General features: G+C 40.0%; 1 protein-coding gene across 1 annotated transcript in view; it reads left to right on the top strand.

The window, feature by feature from the left end:
• Positions 1–18,613, top strand: part of ITGAV (integrin subunit alpha V) — a 45,706-nt gene extending 27,093 nt beyond the window's left edge. The window contains exons 18-30 of the mRNA XM_009088151.4: positions 1,077–1,214; positions 1,704–1,771; positions 4,942–5,089; positions 5,426–5,518; positions 6,540–6,619; positions 8,284–8,364; positions 9,262–9,367; positions 9,996–10,154; positions 11,126–11,239; positions 11,515–11,628; positions 11,722–11,829; positions 12,871–12,993; positions 13,520–18,613. Coding sequence (XP_009086399.1) covers positions 1,077–1,214; positions 1,704–1,771; positions 4,942–5,089; positions 5,426–5,518; positions 6,540–6,619; positions 8,284–8,364; positions 9,262–9,367; positions 9,996–10,154; positions 11,126–11,239; positions 11,515–11,628; positions 11,722–11,829; positions 12,871–12,993; positions 13,520–13,615 — 1,428 coding nt within the window. The 3' untranslated portion in view covers positions 13,616–18,613. The remainder of the gene's footprint in view (positions 1–1,076; positions 1,215–1,703; positions 1,772–4,941; positions 5,090–5,425; positions 5,519–6,539; positions 6,620–8,283; positions 8,365–9,261; positions 9,368–9,995; positions 10,155–11,125; positions 11,240–11,514; positions 11,629–11,721; positions 11,830–12,870; positions 12,994–13,519) is intronic.
• The last annotated feature ends 462 nt before the right edge of the window (positions 18,614–19,075 follow it).

The raw sequence follows: 19,075 nt of genomic DNA, 5'->3' as shown, positions 1-19,075 counted from the left end.
TAAGCGGAAGTTTTCCCGTTTACTTTGGGGTTTAAAAATTGAAGAAGAATATGGACCTACAACTGACAAGCCAAAATAAGCAAATAGCAGAGGAGATGGAGAAACCTGAAGTATAAAGTTTGCTTTTTCTCAGTCTTTCTATTTTCATCCCCATAAATGTGAGCAGATGCACAATTAAAAAGTTTTAATCAGTAGAAGAAACATTGTGTGTAGCTATGTAAGTTCTCTGCAGCTCAGCTTTATTTCTGAGCACTTATAAATGAAACATAAACAATACTTGCTTCCAACTAAAAAAGAAAAAAAAACCAAATAAAAATGCTGGCAATCATTAAGGATTCATGGAGGGTAGATAATACTTTCTTTGACCTGACTTTTGTGAGTGGGTTATATACAGAATTAGACATCTCAGATTTCAGGGTTGGTAAAGATTTAGCACATTTTCACCTGATATTTTCATAAAGAAAGTAATAACACATGACCTATGTGAAATGATCACAAATGAGGTGTAAAACCATTTTAAACTATAGGTAATCACAAGTTTCTGCCCATAGAAGACATCTTCTGAAATAAGATCCTGAAGTGAGCTGCGCTAGAGTCAGTAGTTCTCATTACTCTCAGAAATGAAGCAGAGTTTACACTGAGCAAACCTGTGGCTAATGTAAAGCTGAGAGATGGTTTGTAAGTTCTCTGAAAGGCAGGATCAGCATTTGATAAGCAGAATGATTTCAAATGAACAACATGAAAGTCAGCAGCTTCTAAGTGCCAAGTAATAATTTCAGGAAGGAAAAATTGTAAGTCCAAAGATGAGTATCTCTGAGGGATCTTAGAAGCAGGCTGAGGTTGGTCTGACAGGAAAGAGCAGAGTTGTGTAGCCTTTAGGCTCTACTGGATTTCCATGACTTAATATTTCTGTATGCTCCAGTTTTCCATGTTTTAAACAAGCATGTTACTGCTAAAATTGTGCAGGTTTTCTGACAAGAGATTTTCTGCTTTGAAGAGAGCTCAGAAGTTTTCATGTTTTGGCCTCTCCATTTCTACTGCATTTGAGTTGTGATTCAAACGTTTGGTTTCCTCAGGATGAATCTGAGTTCAGAGACAAGCTGACTCCCATCACTATTTTCATGGAATACCGTCTGGATTACAGAACAGCTGCAGATGCAACAGGATTGCACCCTATCCTCAACCAGTTCACTCCTGCTAACATGAGCAGACAGGTACACTGCTTACACAGCCGGGATCGGAGAACTCAGAGCAGTGGTTCATCTTAGGGAGAGAATCAGTTAGACTGGTCCTGCAAGTGTTAATATTCAAGGCTCTCATCCATTCCCATGCTATGCTGCTCTAGGTACATTCTGTTTTCCCCTGTAGTTCTATTAAGGTAATATAAATAGTTTTTCTGCCCTTTTTTACAAATTTTTACACTTGGTTGTAAAGAGCATTAATCCCTTAATATGAAGGGATTATTCAAAGTATGGAAAGATGGTTAAGGTTAAGTCCTGGAATTGCAGTAGGGCAGGATGAGGCACAGTGACCCCCACATATAAAAACTCATTTATTCTCTTCTGAGACTAATGACACGAAATTATTTCATAGCCAGCGATGTAGAATTTTTTTTAATGTGCTGGTGGAACAGTATTATTGAAGATGTATGTTAGAACAGATGAAGGAATTATTACAACAGTATGTGTTTGATTTTTCCATAGGCCCATATTCTGCTGGATTGTGGGGATGATAATATCTGCAAGCCAAAGCTGGAGGTGTCAGTAGAAAGGTAAATGCATGACAAAAATACAAGGAAAAGCAATTTCCCTACCTGAATTCTAGAATTCAGTAGCTGGTACTACTTTTATTTAAGGGATGTGTTGAAATAAGTAGGACTCCTCATCGTATGCAATCCAAACTCAGGCTTATATGCTTTAAAGAAAACCTGTTTTCTGCTTTGTAACCCAATGTCTTCAGCATGTGCTGCACCACTCCCACTCCCACCCCAGCCTCCACTATAAGTAGGCCATATTATTTATTTATTTGCTAATCTGGGCATGTGTAGTGAGAATAAACCACTGCTAGCTGCCGTTGTATCTCTGTTGTGTTGTTTAATATTAGGTAGACACGCGAAGATGTGATTTTATCCAGCAAGGGGAGGAGTAGGGCTCTCTTCTCACATGTATGAAAAAAAATTTGTTGGTATTGGTATTATCTTTTATCAAACCTTAAAAAAAGAAACAATTTGTCTGTGGTAATTCCTTCATGAGTCTGAGCTTTTTTTATTTTGTGTGGCCTAAAACCTCTCTTACTGTATTATCTCATAATCTGTTTTTTAATGCATTATAGCATATGCACATTGTAGACAGGACACTTCACAAGCACTAATTCACACAAACACCTACCTCAGTAACATTTGACATCAGTGCAGATACCCTGATGTATGCTTGTAGGTGGTGAAATGAAAACACATTGTTTGCTGAGATAATCTCTTTGTGTCTGAACCAAAGGTATTGCAGAGGTCTCGGCTCTATTCTGGGCAGCTGAGCCTTCCCTTGAGTTTTGTTATAAATATGTGCTTGTACCTCTGCAAAGTGGCAATTCAAAATGTGCACAGGGATTTAGCTGCCCATAATGGTTTGTTCCTTGTGAGAAAGAGGTGTTTGTGGTTTTTTTGTTTTGTGGTACATTTTACAGACAAGATTCTTACAAAAGAACATGTAATACTTGCTCCATTTGTACTTACTTGATCCATGTAATACTTAGTCTATTTGATTTGAACAGAGATCGTCTTCTTCTTCTTCTCTTCTTCGAAGTGGAGGGCACCACCACACCCTCCTCACCCGTCGTCTCTGTTCACTCCTCCACATCACTGCACTCTCTTGGCTCTGAGCCATCGCCTCCCCCTAGAACGCAGTCTCTGTGGCACAGAAACACCCGTGGTTCTGCTGTGGCTACACAAGAAAAGTCCAGCCCAAAGCCACTTCATCATCTCCTCCCACCTAGAATTTTCCTCAACATCTTCTCAATCTCAACATCTTCTCAATCTCATCAACTTCAGGAGGACTCAGCTTTTGCAAGGTTCTCATCTTCCTCAAAGGGGTTAAAAGTCCCGAGCTCTCTCTCTCTGCCGGTTTACTTCGTCAACTCCCACGCCTGTCTGCCCTGCTGGGCACCCCCCCCTTCTCCTTCACGCCGGGCCACTATCACAGCCGCCACAGGCACCGGCTCTGTCTCTCTCTCCCTCGCAGGGGGGGGTGGGGGAATGGAGGACGGCTGCCCGAAGCCCTTGCAATGTTCTCCTCCACCCTTGGGCCCAGGCCTGTCCTACCTCTCTCTCTGGCCACATGGCTCCCCTCCCCCCCTGCCCAGCCAAAGGAGCTGGGCAGGGGGGTCTACTCACTCTCCAGCGGGACTCCAAGAGGAAGTTCCCTTGGGAGATCACAGCTTTTAACCCCTGTGTTCTCAGAGGCGTATCCTGCCCTCAGTGGACAAACCAGGTGCCAATATTAAATCTGAACACTGATTGGATTGCCCACACCATCACAAAAAACTTCATTTCCTTTCAAACCACGACATTCCACCCTTCGCCTCTGAGAACACATTTTCTAAAATTATCATCCAAATTACAATAGACAAACTCTACTTAAACAATAAAACCTCTATTAATCTATCATCTTAACCTAATACATTACATGCTTTGCTCTTATTCTTCTTGATCACATCTCACAGTTCACCTTATCACTCATCCAAAAATCGATTCCCGGTCAGGGAACCAAAAATGTCATGGTTTAAGCCTGGCACAATACCAGTGCCCCCATGAGAACACCTACTTCCCTGGCACCTACTGTGAGATATGATCAGAGACAGAGCAAAGCAGGCTCCAACTTAAGGTTAAAAGAAAAAAAAAAAAAAGCATTTATTAACCTACAACTACAAAGGAAGACACACAAAACACAATAGAACATAAGATGAAAACCTTCCAAAATTCTTCCTCCTCCCCCCACCAAATTTCCAATTTCATTGCCACCCTTCAGACAGTCGATTCTCAGTCTCTTGAGGAGAGAGAAGTCCCTCTTGCGCCACACGCCTTCCATGTCCAGTGCTCTCACCACTGCACATGGATCAGAGCTGCTTCTGGGGTTTTTCATTTTAAGGATACTTTGACCAGTTCCAAAGGGAGCACAGTCCTTCTCCTTCTGGGACACTTGTCCCCCCCAAATTTCACCCCCTGGGGCCGAGGGGTCTCTTGAACAGAGATCGTCTTCTTCTTCTTCTCTTCTTCGAAGTGGAGGGCACCACCACACCCTCCTCACCCGTCGTCTCTGTTCACTCCTCCACATCACTGCACTCTCTTGGCTCTGAGCCATCGCCTCCCCCTAGAACGCAGTCTCTGTGGCACAGAAACACCCGTGGTTCTGCTGTGGCTACACAAGAAAAGTCCAGCCCAAAGCCACTTCATCATCTCCTCCCACCTAGAATTTTCCTCAACATCTTCTCAATCTCAACATCTTCTCAATCTCATCAACTTCAGGAGGACTCAGCTTTTGCAAGGTTCTCATCTTCCTCAAAGGGGTTAAAAGTCCCGAGCTCTCTCTCTCTGCCGGTTTACTTCGTCAACTCCCACGCCTGTCTGCCCTGCTGGGCACCCCCCCCTTCTCCTTCACGCCGGGCCACTATCACAGCCGCCACAGGCACCGGCTCTGTCTCTCTCTCCCTCGCAGGGGGGGTGGGGGAATGGAGGACGGCTGCCCGAAGCCCTTGCAATGTTCTATAGACACAGGGTTTTTTAAAAATGCCTTAGAGCTCTCCTGACACTCCTGAAGCAAAGGCACTGCCTCCAGACTGCTCCAATATCTTTCTGAAATTTCAGAATGTCTCCTGTTTCTCTAAGTTCAGCCACTTCCATGCAATCTAAAACCCAAATGCAGAACTCGTTTTCACACTGTTTTCTTGCAGTGACCAGAAGCAGATCTACATTGGTGATGACAACCCCCTGACCCTGATTGTCAGTGCCCAGAACCAGGGGGAGGGAGCCTATGAAGCAGAGCTCTTTGTCGTGGTTCCACCCCAGGCAGATTTCATCGGTGTTGTTCGCAACAATGAGGTAAAATTCCAGCTGCTTTTCAGGAGTCATATTTCACCTGCTGCTGTGGAAATCTCTAGTGGCTTCTATTATTTCAGTCTTAGAGCAAAGCACTGAAAAAGTGCTCAGTTTTTTCAAAGCCCCTCTCTTTTATAACCTTGAGAACAGGTCTGTCTTGTATTAGAAACATTTGTCTCCTTGGAGTCTTCCATACTCAGATTTTATTTCATTTTATTACTTGGCTGAGAAATGATATGAAAATTAATGCAGCACATCTAGGACTTCTCTCCAGACTTTCATCCAGGTGCTCAGATGAAAGAATGGCATTCCTTACTGTTTCTTTCTGGTTTATTGCAGGCTTTGGCCAGACTGTCATGTGCTTTTAAAACAGAGAATCAGACTCGCCTGGTAGTTTGTGACCTGGGCAATCCCATGAAAGCAGGAACTAAGGTAAGGTTTGGTCCAACAGGTGCCTGGTAGTCACCCAGGGGGCAGATGTCATTTTCCTTAATCACAGCAGTGTTTAGGCAGGAAGTTTTCTCCCAGGAATTTAAGATTAAACCTCACATTTAGCTGCCCTCATTTGGTTAGTTCAGAGGTAGTTTGTTTTAACTTTTCAGCTAAATTAAAGGCTGGAAGAGGTGTTTCATGAGTTTTGTGATGCAACTCAAAATGAGTCATTCATTAAATAGTGGAATTAATGGACTTTGGTCCCTGATGATTTTTTTTATATTTATCTGATGTGTATCTTTTAGGATATAATCAAGGTCTAGCTCATGACACTTATTTCTCTTAGTTAATCTCTTTTCTGCCTACTTTCATGAGGAAGGACAGAGTTTTGTTTAGTTGAAATCTCTACAATTTCACCAAATGTAGCTGAAATTGGAAGAATTTAAAAAATTGTTAGTGAGACAGATTTTAAGGTGATATGACATAGTAAGTCTTATTTTCTGAGGAAATGAAGTGAAAATCAGTCACAATTATAACAATTTCATGATGCTTTTCTTCTAAGAGCCATCTTGTACAGATGAATAAATGCTATTTCCAAAATCTTTTGAAGTGTATCAAGCTGAACTGCACAGATATTAAAGCAAATATGAATTGACTTAGACCAAACCTTGGGAATTAACTTTGAATCATTAATGCATTCCCTGCTCTTTAGATGACAATATTTTTTGCAACACCTGGGAAGGCTCAGTTATGTGTAGAAATGGCTGAAGAAAGGGTGGGGAGCAAGAAGCAATCCTAATTTTGTATTTTATGGCAGTGATGCCTTGGCTGTAATCTAAAGAGAGGGCAGTACATTTCCAGCCAGGATGAACTGGACAGCTTTAATTTGCCAGTTCTGTGTGTGTGTTCTCTCACCACCAGGAGTCTCAAGCAATTTCAATGTAGTCTAATAGCATTGAGAAGCTTTTAGTGTGTGTTTCATTGTGCTTCCAACTGAACCACAGTGGTTTTTTTCCCCCAGCTCTTGGCTGGCCTGCGTTTCAGCGTGCACCAGCAGTCTGAGATGGACACCTCTGTCAAGTTTGACTTGCAAATCCGGAGGTATGGAAATCTCTGAGGATGAACCTCCCCTGGGAGAGGACACATACAGCAAATAGACTGCAAACCAGTATCACTCTGGCCTAATTCTCTTGTCTTTGCCTTGTAATGGCTTGAAAAATAATCACACTGAGTTAGGTTTCCTTAAATACAGGAAGAAATTTAGAGTATTTGTATGTGCATATCACCGTGCTCTGCTGACACTTGTGGTCCCACAGAATGACTTTGGGTTTACAGCCCTCTTTTAAAACTGATGCTTGAACTCTGAATTCCTTCTGATGTAAACCCAGAATTTAATGTGTTTAGAGGAGGAGTGTCTTCCAGGGCAGGCACTGTATGGGTAGTCCAAGCAGAAGAAACCTGCAGTGAACCATCACATCTGGGGAGTTTGTCACCTTCCTTAGGCTAACTGGGGTTTCATCTGAAAACCTGATACATAAATCTGAATTTGTAACTTCTGCAGATGATATTTGAAGTTGGAGATGTGATCATTAGGAGTACCTTTAGCCAATGCAGTTTTATGTTGTTTTTAATGGACAAAATAGCTGTTTTGTTTTTTCCCCATGGTGAACCAAAAACACCTTTTTTTCCATTTAGGGGCTTTTTTTTTAATGTAGTGAATAAATTAATCTCATCCACATATGCATTTGTCATCTCTGGGAGTTAGGAAAGTTTAAAGCTGCCATTCTATATTAATGATAGAGTTTCTTGCCATACCACCCAAAGGCCTTGGCACATGAAATATCTTTTTGGTCTCCCATTGCTCTCTGTTGAGTTTTCCCTTCTCCATCAGCTGGTAAGGTGTGCCAGTGGCATGGGACTGTTCTTCGCAGGAGGTGATCTACTCTGGAGTGTCTGTCACCTTCCTGAGGCTAGCAGCAGTCACATGCTGCTGTCACAGGGTCAGAAACAGTCAGGGAGGGTGCTCAAGCCATGCTTGTCTCCTGATGGAAGAGAAGGGAGGTTCCTGTAGTGTTTCAAGCCCTTTATGGAAGGAAATTCCTTCAGTGACTCGTGGGTGCAGGAAAGGTGAGCAGAGGTGCCATGGAACAGAGTAATCACAGTTCACAGTGACAGGCATCACCAGGGATTATCTGGGACAGCTTTTAGGGATCACACTGCTTGTCTTAAACTCACAAAGCTAGATCTCCAATGCTGGCTCAGTTCCTAGCAGAGCAGGTCTAGTCTCTAAAAGAGTGAGGTATTTACAGGTCAGGAGGCAAACACTGCTGCAGGTGTTGGAGATTACAGCGGCAGTGAAGAATGATCGGAAGATTCAGGATTCTTTGTAAAGGACGGTGTTGGTTAGGGGGACAGGATAATCAGATGTGTCAAAGGAGATCAAGATTCGTCTCCCAGCACCACTTAGAGGGGGGAGTGTCCCCTGTATTTTCTTACACGAGAGCTGCAGAACAGAGTCAGCATTAACCCTGTGTCCCTCACCAACCTCTCCCTGCTGGGGCTCCCCCAAACTGTGCCGAGGGGGGGCTCCATGCATTTAGGTGAGGACTCACTGGAACCTGGTCCTTAGTTTTTAGCAACTGGGCTTTCCTGCAGGGGTTCAGGAGTCATCCTATGCTACATACAATTCCTTTGAAGTGTGGAGGGTTTTTTAATTAAATGCTTTGCTTATTTCATTTAAGAATTTACCTCTTTTTTCCCTGCAGTTCCAACTTGTATGACAACCTGAGCCCAGTAGCATATTATCAGGCTGACCTTGCTATTTCAGCAGCTGTTGAAATTAGAGGGTAAGCAATACTATTTTAATAAACACTTTTAAGGAGCATTGCATATTTGCTTCTTTATATTCACTGAACTTCCTTTCAGGTCTGCATAAGTTTTCCAGGAAGTTTTAGGGAATTTTTAATCATAAAGACAATAGTGTTTTCTCTAACCAGCCTTTGGACCTTGGGCTCTTAAATAATTCTAATAACTTCAAAATTTATTCCAAAAAGGAATATTGTGCCTCCATTACTGGAGATATTTTTTAGAAAAAAAATCACCCCTCTTGTTTGTAGTTTTACATTTCTGCAGGTCACTTTTCTCCTCCACAAACTGACTGGGGTTTCATCTGAAAACCCCTGAAACCAAAGCTGAAGATTCTATGGAATTTAAGTTTGTAATATCCTCACCTTCAGTCTTAAGCATAGTATTAATATTATAATGACTTGGTTACTTCATCACCTCTATGTCCCACCTAGAAGTCCTCTTCCTTAACCAATTAACTTGGATTCCTGAGTCACAATTTTTAAAATCTTCCACTACATTCATTATTGCGACAAATTTGTTCAATATCTGAGAGGTGGGCGATGGCACACTGGAAAAACATGACTGGTATCTTCCCTGCTTTCAGGGCTGAATTACTCTTAGGACTGTACTGCTAAGGGTCTGCCAACCTTTCTCATTATCACAGTATTTCACACTGGTTTGGTTTGGATGACATGTGTGTCCTTTTTCCTTTTTTTAACTTAGAGAACAGAACTGAACATTTAATACTCAAGCCACTTCTGTTCTTTCAGGTTTTACATAGAGGATGAAGTGGAGATTGTATTTTAAGCATGTTGATTTTTTCCTTTAGATATCCTAGAGAATCACATTTATTTTTCCATGCTTGCTAATAACAACTCCTTTGTTCTGCTGTTTAGTGTGTCGTCCCCTGACCACATATTCCTTCCCATTGCCAACTGGCAGCCAAAGGAGAACCCTGAAACAGAAGATGATATTGGGCCTGTAGTTCAGCACATCTATGAGGTGGGGAGTTACTGCTGATTTCTGTGACATGGTTCTGTGATAAATGAAAATAAATCTTTTGGTGTGGCTTTTCTCTGGAGCAAATTATGATTTTTTTCTTTTCTTTTGTCTTGTATGTAAGGAGAGATTTTATTTTTTAATGCTGGGCCAATAGGCATATCCAAGAGGGTTGGAATGCCTGAAAATAGTGTAACAGGGCTTGATTACCTACATAACTATACATATTTTATTTTCTTGCCTTTTGAAATCTAGATAAATCTTTTGAAGTAATGTGAGCTCAGGAAATGGCTCATTGCTGTAAATTATTGTACTGTGTTCTGAATCACTACTCTGAAGTCTTTTGCTGTGAAAAAATGTTAAGTATTCAAAATTTCCTTTGAAGAATTATCACAGATTTAATCTAGATTATGTAATTAAGGAAAACTTACCCAGACAGCAGTGTGAATATTAGTAGTTAAAAGTTTTACCACTTTTAGGTAAAGTTTTGATGCTGTTGCATAAGTGGTTGGGGGTGGGGGTAATGGCAGTATCACATTTGTGGCTCAAATATAAAGTAACAACTATATGCTCATTAACAGGGAGAGTAGCATTATTCGTTTACAACTGTAAATTTTATTTTCATAATCAGCTGAGAAACAATGGTCCAAGTGCATTCAGCAAGGTGATGATGACTCTGCAGTGGCCTTACAAATACAAAAACAACACGCTGTTGTACATTGTGCAGTATGAAATTGATGGTCCCATGAACTGCACTTCTGACATGGAAATCAACCCACTGAAAATTAAGGTAAGCAGGACTTTCCCTTTGAGTGGAATGTAGTTTGCTTGGTTGTTTTGTAAGTTCTCAAAATAGCCATATCCCTGAGAATATGACAAACTGAGACGGTTTTTCATCTGTGGCTGACAAATAAGTCTACACTTTTCCACACTACCTGTCAATGTATGTAGCAGGTGAAATAAAAGGTGAACAGCAGCTCAAAATTGTCAACTCAAAGATCAATTTGTCTTGTGTCTTTCTCTTATGGTTTTTTTTTGTTGTTTGTTTGTTTGTTTTTTGGGTTTTTTTTAACTTCAAGGCTGTTCTATATGAGTTTAAAGAATTATAATGAATGTGGTAATGAAATAAAACCAGATTCTTCTGGACTCTTTATGTAAATTTTCTGGGTTTTGTTTCTTGGAAGGAGATGGTATTTTATTTTTATGTTACTTTATCTGTTTATCCAATTGGATAAATTCATCCAATTTGGATGAATTTATCTATTCATCCAAAGGTCACAAAGGACAATAGGGGTTAGCTATCACTGCTAGCAAAACATGGGATTTACAGAGCAGAAGAAACTCCTTTTTCCTGGGCTGGGCACGGCAAAGAAACACCAGATAGAACCTAGCAAGTTTAATTGAGTGTAAGGAGATTTGATTTCTAGGATAGTTTAGAACAAGCAATAAAAGTCAGTGTGTTAGTTCAGGAAAATGTCTGTAAGTTAGTTGAAGAGCAAAAAAAGGACTGAGGGAAGATATTCAGTGTACAGAACAACAAAGAATGCTTGTGTATCTTTGATAATCAAAAAGAAACTTCTGTGAATATATAAATACAAAGTTCCTCTGTTTCTGCTCTACGATTTGTAGTGTTTTATTTTCAGCCAGGATCTGAAGTATAGCTAGGATAGAAAGAAACTTGCATTTAGGTATTTTCTTGGCCTTCAGCTTGAAGTCTGCAATATACTGAGCCATTGTTTGTGTTCCCTTGGTGTGTGCTAGATTTCTGCTTCCAAGGATGATGAGAGGAATGAAACCCTTGGCAGGGAGGAGCACCGTGGGCACCGCGTCAGCCGGAGGGACGTGGCTGCCGTGGAGGGGGACGTGCACACGCTGGTGAGCGCTCAGCACTGGGGTGCTGGCCACACACCTGCACTCCTGGCCTTCTATGAGTCCTTAAAAACAAATACAAGGAAGATTTTTCCTCCCTAAACAGGATTGGAAAAAAAAAATCTCTAATAGGAAATTACCTGTCCCAATACTGGAGGTTATTTAATGTATTTTAATAGTTTATGGTGCCTTGCCAATGTAGATGTATGGGTAAAGTAGTGCCTTTAAGGATTTTTCAAATATTTTCATACTTGAAATATTCTTCTTATTTTTATACACAGGGATGTGGAACTGCTGACTGTTTAAAGATTGTCTGTCAAGTTGGCCACCTGGAGCGGGGAAAGAGTGCAATATTGTATTTAAAATCACGCCTTTGGACCCAAACTTTCATGAATGTGAGTGACTGGGAATATTCTGTCGCTGTTTCTGAAACATTAAAAGTGATTTTTGTACCCACATGCAATACTGATTTTGTTTTTCTTACACAGAAAGAAAATCAGAATCATTCCTACTCTCTCAAATCATCTGCTTCCTTCAGTGTTATAGAGTTCCCTTATAAGAACCTTTCCTTTGAAGATATTCACAATTCTACAGTTGTAAGTCATTTGCATCCCGCTTGAGGTGCCATATACAATCCCTTCAAAAATAGTGTAAAGACAGTTATTGTTGAGTAACATAGTTATGACTTGGTATAATTTTAATTTTATCAGCTATTTTTTTTCATGTATTTATTTCAGTTGAGCACATACAGTTGAGGGTAAAACAGACTGGAGCTGACAATATTTGTGGCTTGAAAGACTTAATTGAAAATGAAAAAAATTATGGTGAACAGTCCTCATGTTCCTGTTAATGCCATTGTAGTTAGAGAAATATTTTACCTGAAATTTGTTTTCAACTGTAGTAGCACTTTCAGCTTGAATAATGAGCTTTCATTATAGGATATGAGGCACTATATATGAACTTTATATGTGAGGGTGGAACAAAAAGACCTTCTGTCTCTCAGGGGGTTTCAAAGGCCAAGGAGACAGGGTGCAAACAGAAAGGAAGATAAAGGCCATTTGTTTGGGCTGGCAAATTGAAAGCTTTTGGTAAGCATTATAGGTTTAAGAGATCTTAAAGAAAAGGTGGAAAATTATTGTGATTAAGTAATTTTTGAATATGGTTTCTAATGCCTGTTATTAGCTGGGGCTTTTTTCTCTCACACCTTGTGGACTTGATTTTTTGTTTCAAAGTATACTGCCTTTTAAGAAAAAAAAAAAAACAAAAAAGAAAAATCCCTTAATTATTTGTCCATAATTCCAAAATATGTCCAGATTCTTACAGTTTTCCTGAAATCATCAAGAATTACAGAAGATAGGTTGCCATGTTACCACTGATTGCAAAAAAGCAAACCCAGTCAAAACAATCCCCAACCCCCTACTATAATTTAACTTTAAAATCCTATTAAATTTGGGTCAGTGAAGTCTTTATGTCACCAAGAATCTATGGCTTTTCATTCATTCTGGAGAGAAAAAATAATTTATACTGGATTAATATTATAATCGTGATAGGATAAAGGTATACAAGATTTAAAATGCATGGATGAACTCAGCATGTCACTGTGGTGCAAAATGTGATTTATTGTGTTTTTCTGTCAGGTTGCTACAAATATTACCTGGGGCATTCAGCCACAGCCCATGCCTGTGCCAGTGTGGGTTATCATTCTGGCTGTCCTAGCAGGGTTACTGCTCCTGGCTGTTCTAGTGTTTGTCATGTACAGGGTAAGTTCTGTGTCTGGGAGGTTTTGTATCATTTGTTTTTCCCTACTAGTGATGTATTATTTCATATAGTAATAGCACTTTGCAGAAATGCCTTGCTCCCAATATCATCTGAATCTCTTAAGTTTTTAGAATAACTGTAAAAGCTTTTCAGCTTTTTCAGGAAGAAGCTGAATAAAAGAGCATATCTGTGATGGTGCTGAACTCAGTTTAATTTTTTAATATATTAAAAATATTTACTGTGGACATTACCACATTTACTCAGGACATAACCCAGTCCAACACCCCTACCAAGACAGGGTCACTTGCAGCAGGTGACACAGGGACACATTCAAGTGTGTTTGGAATGTGCCCAGAGAGACAGGCTCCATGCCCTGTTCCAGTGACCTCACTGTGTGAGGTCAAAAATGAGGGAAGAGAGTGAAAAGACAGCTTAATCAGTTAAGATCTGATCATGTAGGAAAGAGAAAGAATGTGTGTATGTTCTGCAAGTCACCATGCAATTACTTCATTGTTCTCTGACTCACAGATGGGCTTTTTCAAACGTGTGAGGCCACCTCAGGAAGAACAAGAAAGAGAGCAGCTGCAACCGCATGAGAACGGGGAGGGAACATCAGAAGCTTAAGCAGAGTTTTATCTGTAAGACATTCTGAAGTGTACACTTGCCTACATCTTGGTTACAAATATTGGCTTCCCCCTTCATGAGCAAACACTCACCACTGCAGAGCTGCTGGTCTCAGAGGGCATCAGCACTGTGTGCAAATCAAGGGCAAAACACTTAAACCTCCCTCCTGCATTAATGTTGTTCCTGCCTGCCACTAACACTGACCGCCTGGGACAAACTCCAGTGACACCAGTGCTTGCTGGGACACAGGACACATCATCTTTTCTGGTTCATGCACTGACTCTCCATGAATTGCTACAGAGATTCTGCATTTGCCCTTGGAGCCAACAGCCTCCAGAGCTGCTGGCTGGATTCCGTGGTTGGTTTTGGTTGGAGTACACTACATTTCATTGCCTAGCTCTTGAAAGTCAGTTGCGCAAAAAAAAAAAAAAGAAAAAAAAAAAAGAAAAAAAAAAAGATGAATGTAGCTTGTTTTACAGTACTGAAGAATGTTCTTTACCCATTAGCTCTGATGATGTTTTTTTTCTCCTGCTCAAGAAATAGGAGAATAGTGGAAATGTTCACAGCTGATACCTGTTCTGCACACCAGTCATCTGTCTTGTGGTTTCCCTCTAGACCTTACAAATGCTGTAAAAACTGTTCTCCAGGTCCTGGGTCTCTTACTGTAGGGATTGAGCCTGCAAACACCAAGTGAGGGATAGAAATTGGGCTGATGTACTTTCTGTGGAACTTGGGGAAAAGATTCAGGGCAAGATCCCAAGACTCTGCTGTGTATATCCTCAGGGCAGGATCCAGGTGTTCCTCAGAGTTCTTGGCTCCATGGATGCATTCATGCCCTGCCAGGGACAAGGCGCTGGGCTGTGACTGCCAACAGACATGCCTGAGAAAACCCTTGATGTCCGCTAGTCAAACCTGTGCAGGGTTTGAGGTGAAGGCTGTAAATTACTTGGATTGTATTTTGGTTTCTAGCAGAGCACTGGAGGGACACTGTGTGACACAGGTTACCTGGTGCACTGTAGGGAAGCTGTTAATCCTCACTTTCCCTGCTTGACCATGCCCAGGTGCAGGATGGAGTGACACAGGGGCCGTTCACACCAGGCTCTCTGCCAGCCACATCATGGATCCATGTATTACATCTGCACTTTAGCCACACTCACACCTCCCTCACCTCCCGCCCTCAGAGAACAGTGAGTCAAACGAAGCAGGGAAGAGCTGGCAGTGCACAAGGCTTCAAAAAGTAAAGGCTGATTTGGTTTGTTTCATTTCACTCATTTGTTGTTTCATTGCTTTGTTTCATTGGATTCATTCATTGTTTCAGTCCCTGCATGTTTCATTGCACAAGACATTTCACTATGTTCAATGCATTTCATTACCAGAAAAGACACTATTTTGATTCATTGCTGGTTTTTGAACATACCAAAAGGTCAGTGGTTTAAAGCCAGGGGTTTGCATCACTCTCAGCTTATTTCCCTCACCATTGGTGTAGTAACAGGAAGCCTCTTACACTGATTGACACCAGAACATTGTCTATGCATTTCAGTACAGAAGGAACTGCAGAGCAGGAGGTTGTTCAGCTTGCAGCCACAGGTTGCCCAGACCCTACAGTGGATGTACCTGAACCATTACTAAGGTGCCTTCTATGAGATGTGTTTATTCTCTTTTCCAAAAAGAGAATAGATTACACTAAAAACTCTCTGTATGCAGCCAGGTACACAAAGGAAGATTTCTACTGTTCTTACACCAGTGAGATTTCTATGTAGACAAGCTCTTGAAAGGGCAAAAACTCTGGTTTGGTTTTGTACCTTGGGGTTTTTGTTCATAGCTGCATTTCCCGCATAAGTACAGCAGTCCCCACTAAACCCAGAATTTTCTGAAATGAGCAGTTTGTTTCAACTCTTATTTCTGCATCCTTTCAGAAGTTTAAAACCCACCAATGGCTTTTGTTGTTAAGTCCATTCTTACTTGCTGATCCATGATGGCATCTGAATCCTTAAAGGAGAGAGCACTGAGTCTGGGGGGGGCAGTATGTTCACCAGATATAGGCTTGCATATTTATCCATTTACAGGGGTTGGGTTTAGACAGTTTGTTTAGATAAAATTAGTTTACATGAAAGGGTGTAGGGCATGCTTCTGCTTTCACTGAACTTTCAAGGTCGTCAGTGTGGCCAATGTCTTATTTTTGTCTTTATTTTTAGTATTATTACTAGTAATGTAGTAGAGAATTAGGAGTCAGGCTTTGATCCTGGCCTCAAATGTGACTTTGGTAGAGCAGCATTTTCAGTTTCTTACATGGGCTTGTGGTTCTCATGCTTTGTCAGCTGATTATCTGCGTGCAAGAAGCTTGGTTTTACTCAGTCTTAATCTCAGTAGGGTAAGAGGTTTAAGAGACTGCCAGACAGATTATAGCTCTAATTCCTACATGTGTGCTTTCATTACATGTACGCTCCATGGTGACTTGAAATTTATTAGACTACTTGCATGTGTAGGCTTCATTAGGAGGTGAAAAAATGTATTTAAAAAAAGCATGGTCAAGATCCTTCCTGCCCACATGGATGGGATACCGTAGCATTGCTAATGTCAGTGCTAATTTCATCCTAATTTTACTGGAAAGTCTTTTTGCTAATTTTCAGGATAAGAAGGTACATTTTATTGGTACAACTACTGTAGCTATAGAAAGTATCTTCCATTTTTGAAGTTACATAAAGTAAGACTTATTTAAGTGATTTTTATTTCTTGCCTTCTGCTGAAGGATGAAAACAAATAGTTCTTCTTCCATGTCCATTAATTTTGTTAGGTTAAAAAGACCACAGTAGCATATGTAAATGGAGTATTCAGGTTACTTAGTGAGCACAGATGTAACACCTCAAATTCAATTTAAAGTAGCATTTGTGTTTCAGGGAGATTCCAAACTGGAAATGTTCCTGAATGGGGGTGCAGGAAACTTTTTATAGTGTGTTCTAGATTCAGCAATAAGATTCCAGATTATGTATGTACTTGTGTCAATATAAATTTTATACTGACTTACAGGTATTGATGTATTCTTACAGCAAGTACTGTACAATGATGTTAAAGCTTTTAAAGAAACTTTAGAAAAGGTATTTTAGAATGAAATTAATGCCTTTGAGTCAAAATTGGAATGCACATGGCGCATACTGGCAGCATTTAAAAAATACAAGTACAGTAACAGAGAATTAGCCTTCTTTTGAGAGCTATGTTTCAGGAGCAGATTTTTTACAAATATAAAATCAACAGCTATGTAATTATTTAGACAATAAAAACATTTTAAAAGAGCTATATCTTTTTTAATGAAATATGAAATTATATAAGCACTCCAGTTTCAATTAATGCAGCATCTCATGATCAATATGGAAAAGTGATTTATGTTACAGAATGCATATTATCTATTACTATATTTGACAATATTTAGAAAATGTAAAGCAAGGAACCTAATTTATAGGTTTACATTTCTTTCAAGAAGCTATGAAATTGTGGAAATAGCTTTTGTTTAAGCATGACTGTAAAGTCAAATATGGGCTATATTTATCAGCGTAATTTGAAATCTTTGAGTAAGTTTGCTGACATTGTTTGCCAAGTTATCAAGGGTTTTTCTGTTTTAAATCTTGATCTACGCATTGATCTCCAATTCACATAATGCTTGTGGAAACTTTAGGAAGTTTACTGTGTGTGCTCTTTCTTTATAAAACATTTATTCCAAGCAAAGGTATTAATTATTTAGTTGTTTCTAAACTTGAGTCCACACTTAAATAATCTTCAAGGGTATTTTGAAAATACTTCAGCTATAATCAGCATGCTCTTGGTGATTTGAAGGAATCATGCTGCACTTTGATTTTTTGCAGCATTTGGGTTTGTTGTTGGTTACCCTGACCGAGCTCTGCAGTATTTTTTCCTCCACCCTCCCAAGCAGTCTCAGAGCAGCAATATACTGGTGAAAAGCAGTTTTGGTCTTTGGTCCAAACTAACGTGACCCTTTGCATGCGATTCTTTGTGTCCAGTGCTGCTGGCTGTTAATGAGTTGGGGGAAAAAAAGGATTTTATTACAGAAAAACAGGAAACCAAAAAATATAAAAGGGCGATGGCAGGGCCCAGAGGAGATTGGTTTGTTCCTGAGGCGTGCAGAGCTGTTAGTGCTGTGTTGGCAGTGGCCCTGTCACAGCCAGATGCCGCAGCTGGGATCGTGGGTACTGCTGAGCTCTGTCACTCCTGTGGGATCTGAACTCCTTGGCACTGAGTCTTCAGCCTCCAACCCCCACGTGCAATATGCCATGGTCTGACCTGGTTCACCGCCAGCCCTCTGCCCACTTTTGCTGGCCTAAGAAGGGCTGTGGTGTTTCTTTTTCTGTGAGGACATTGCAGAGCCAGCGTGCTCACCGGAGGTGATGGATTAATGCTGTTGGAAGTCTTTGATCACCCACATTGGGTGAAGCTTGGTGTATATTCTGAAGTGTGTCACTACTAACTCGTGAGTTCTTCAGAGCTGGTACCACCTTCTTTAAGGCCATTGTGGAAAATTTCAGTGGAGGCTATAGAATAATGGGGTTGAGTCTGTAGTACTACTGCTGTTTCATGTGATTGTGGTATTTTGGTCTGTTTTTTCCCAATGTGTAGAATTTTAACATAGCACAGGAAATCTAACCTTTCATGCAATGACTTTCTCCAGATATGCTGCATTAAAGATGAATAACTTGACCCTTGGCTTTTGCAAAGTAATGGAAGATTTCATGTAGCATTTGCATCTTAAAAAATCCTTTTACAGGTTTTGCTTTTCTAGTCCATGAAGGAAACCTGTATTTGCTATGACACAAATATGCTGAAAATGTAACATTTTATTTCCTCATAATGATTTTTTTTTTTTGCCTTTCTTTTGTGTTTGCTCATGCATTAAAGCGGTAGAGCATTATTTGCACAAGCAGAAAATTAACACACTAACGAGAGTGTTGCATTTTATGTTTCTTTGTCATGCAGTAAATACTTTTGCAGCATAAGTGGGAATATTTTCAGTTACTATGAACTTGTTTCAAAGGTCTTCGGTACATTTAAGGAGAGCAATATACATTTGAAGTCACCTTATTTTGTATTAAATTATAAATTGTGCAAAGAAGTGGGTATTGTGGCACGGTAATTTTGTACTGATATGAAATATATAGCTATTAAAGCTATGGTTTGCTTTTTAACTCATCCTTTTCATCATAATGCAAATTTGAGTGTTTTTATTAGGTTGTATTTTTCTATGTATATATAAAATTTCAAAATACTATGATTGGGTAAACCAAAAAATGTAATTATTGATTTGATTCTGATATTTAGAATTTTGGAATAAAATACCTCTTAATCAACAGAAATTCTGTTGTAGGTTTGGTTTTGGTTTTTTTTCTTAGGTGTATTTTTTTAAATGCATTTAATTCACCATAAATATTTCATAGTATATGCTTGTATTCCACA

The sequence above is a fragment of the Serinus canaria genome (assembly GCF_022539315.1).
Source record: "Serinus canaria isolate serCan28SL12 chromosome 7 unlocalized genomic scaffold, serCan2020 HiC_scaffold_29, whole genome shotgun sequence".
Taxonomy (NCBI): Eukaryota; Metazoa; Chordata; class Aves; order Passeriformes; family Fringillidae; genus Serinus; species Serinus canaria.
Note: the sequence above shows the minus strand (reverse complement) of the source record. Positions and strands in the feature narration are given on the sequence as shown.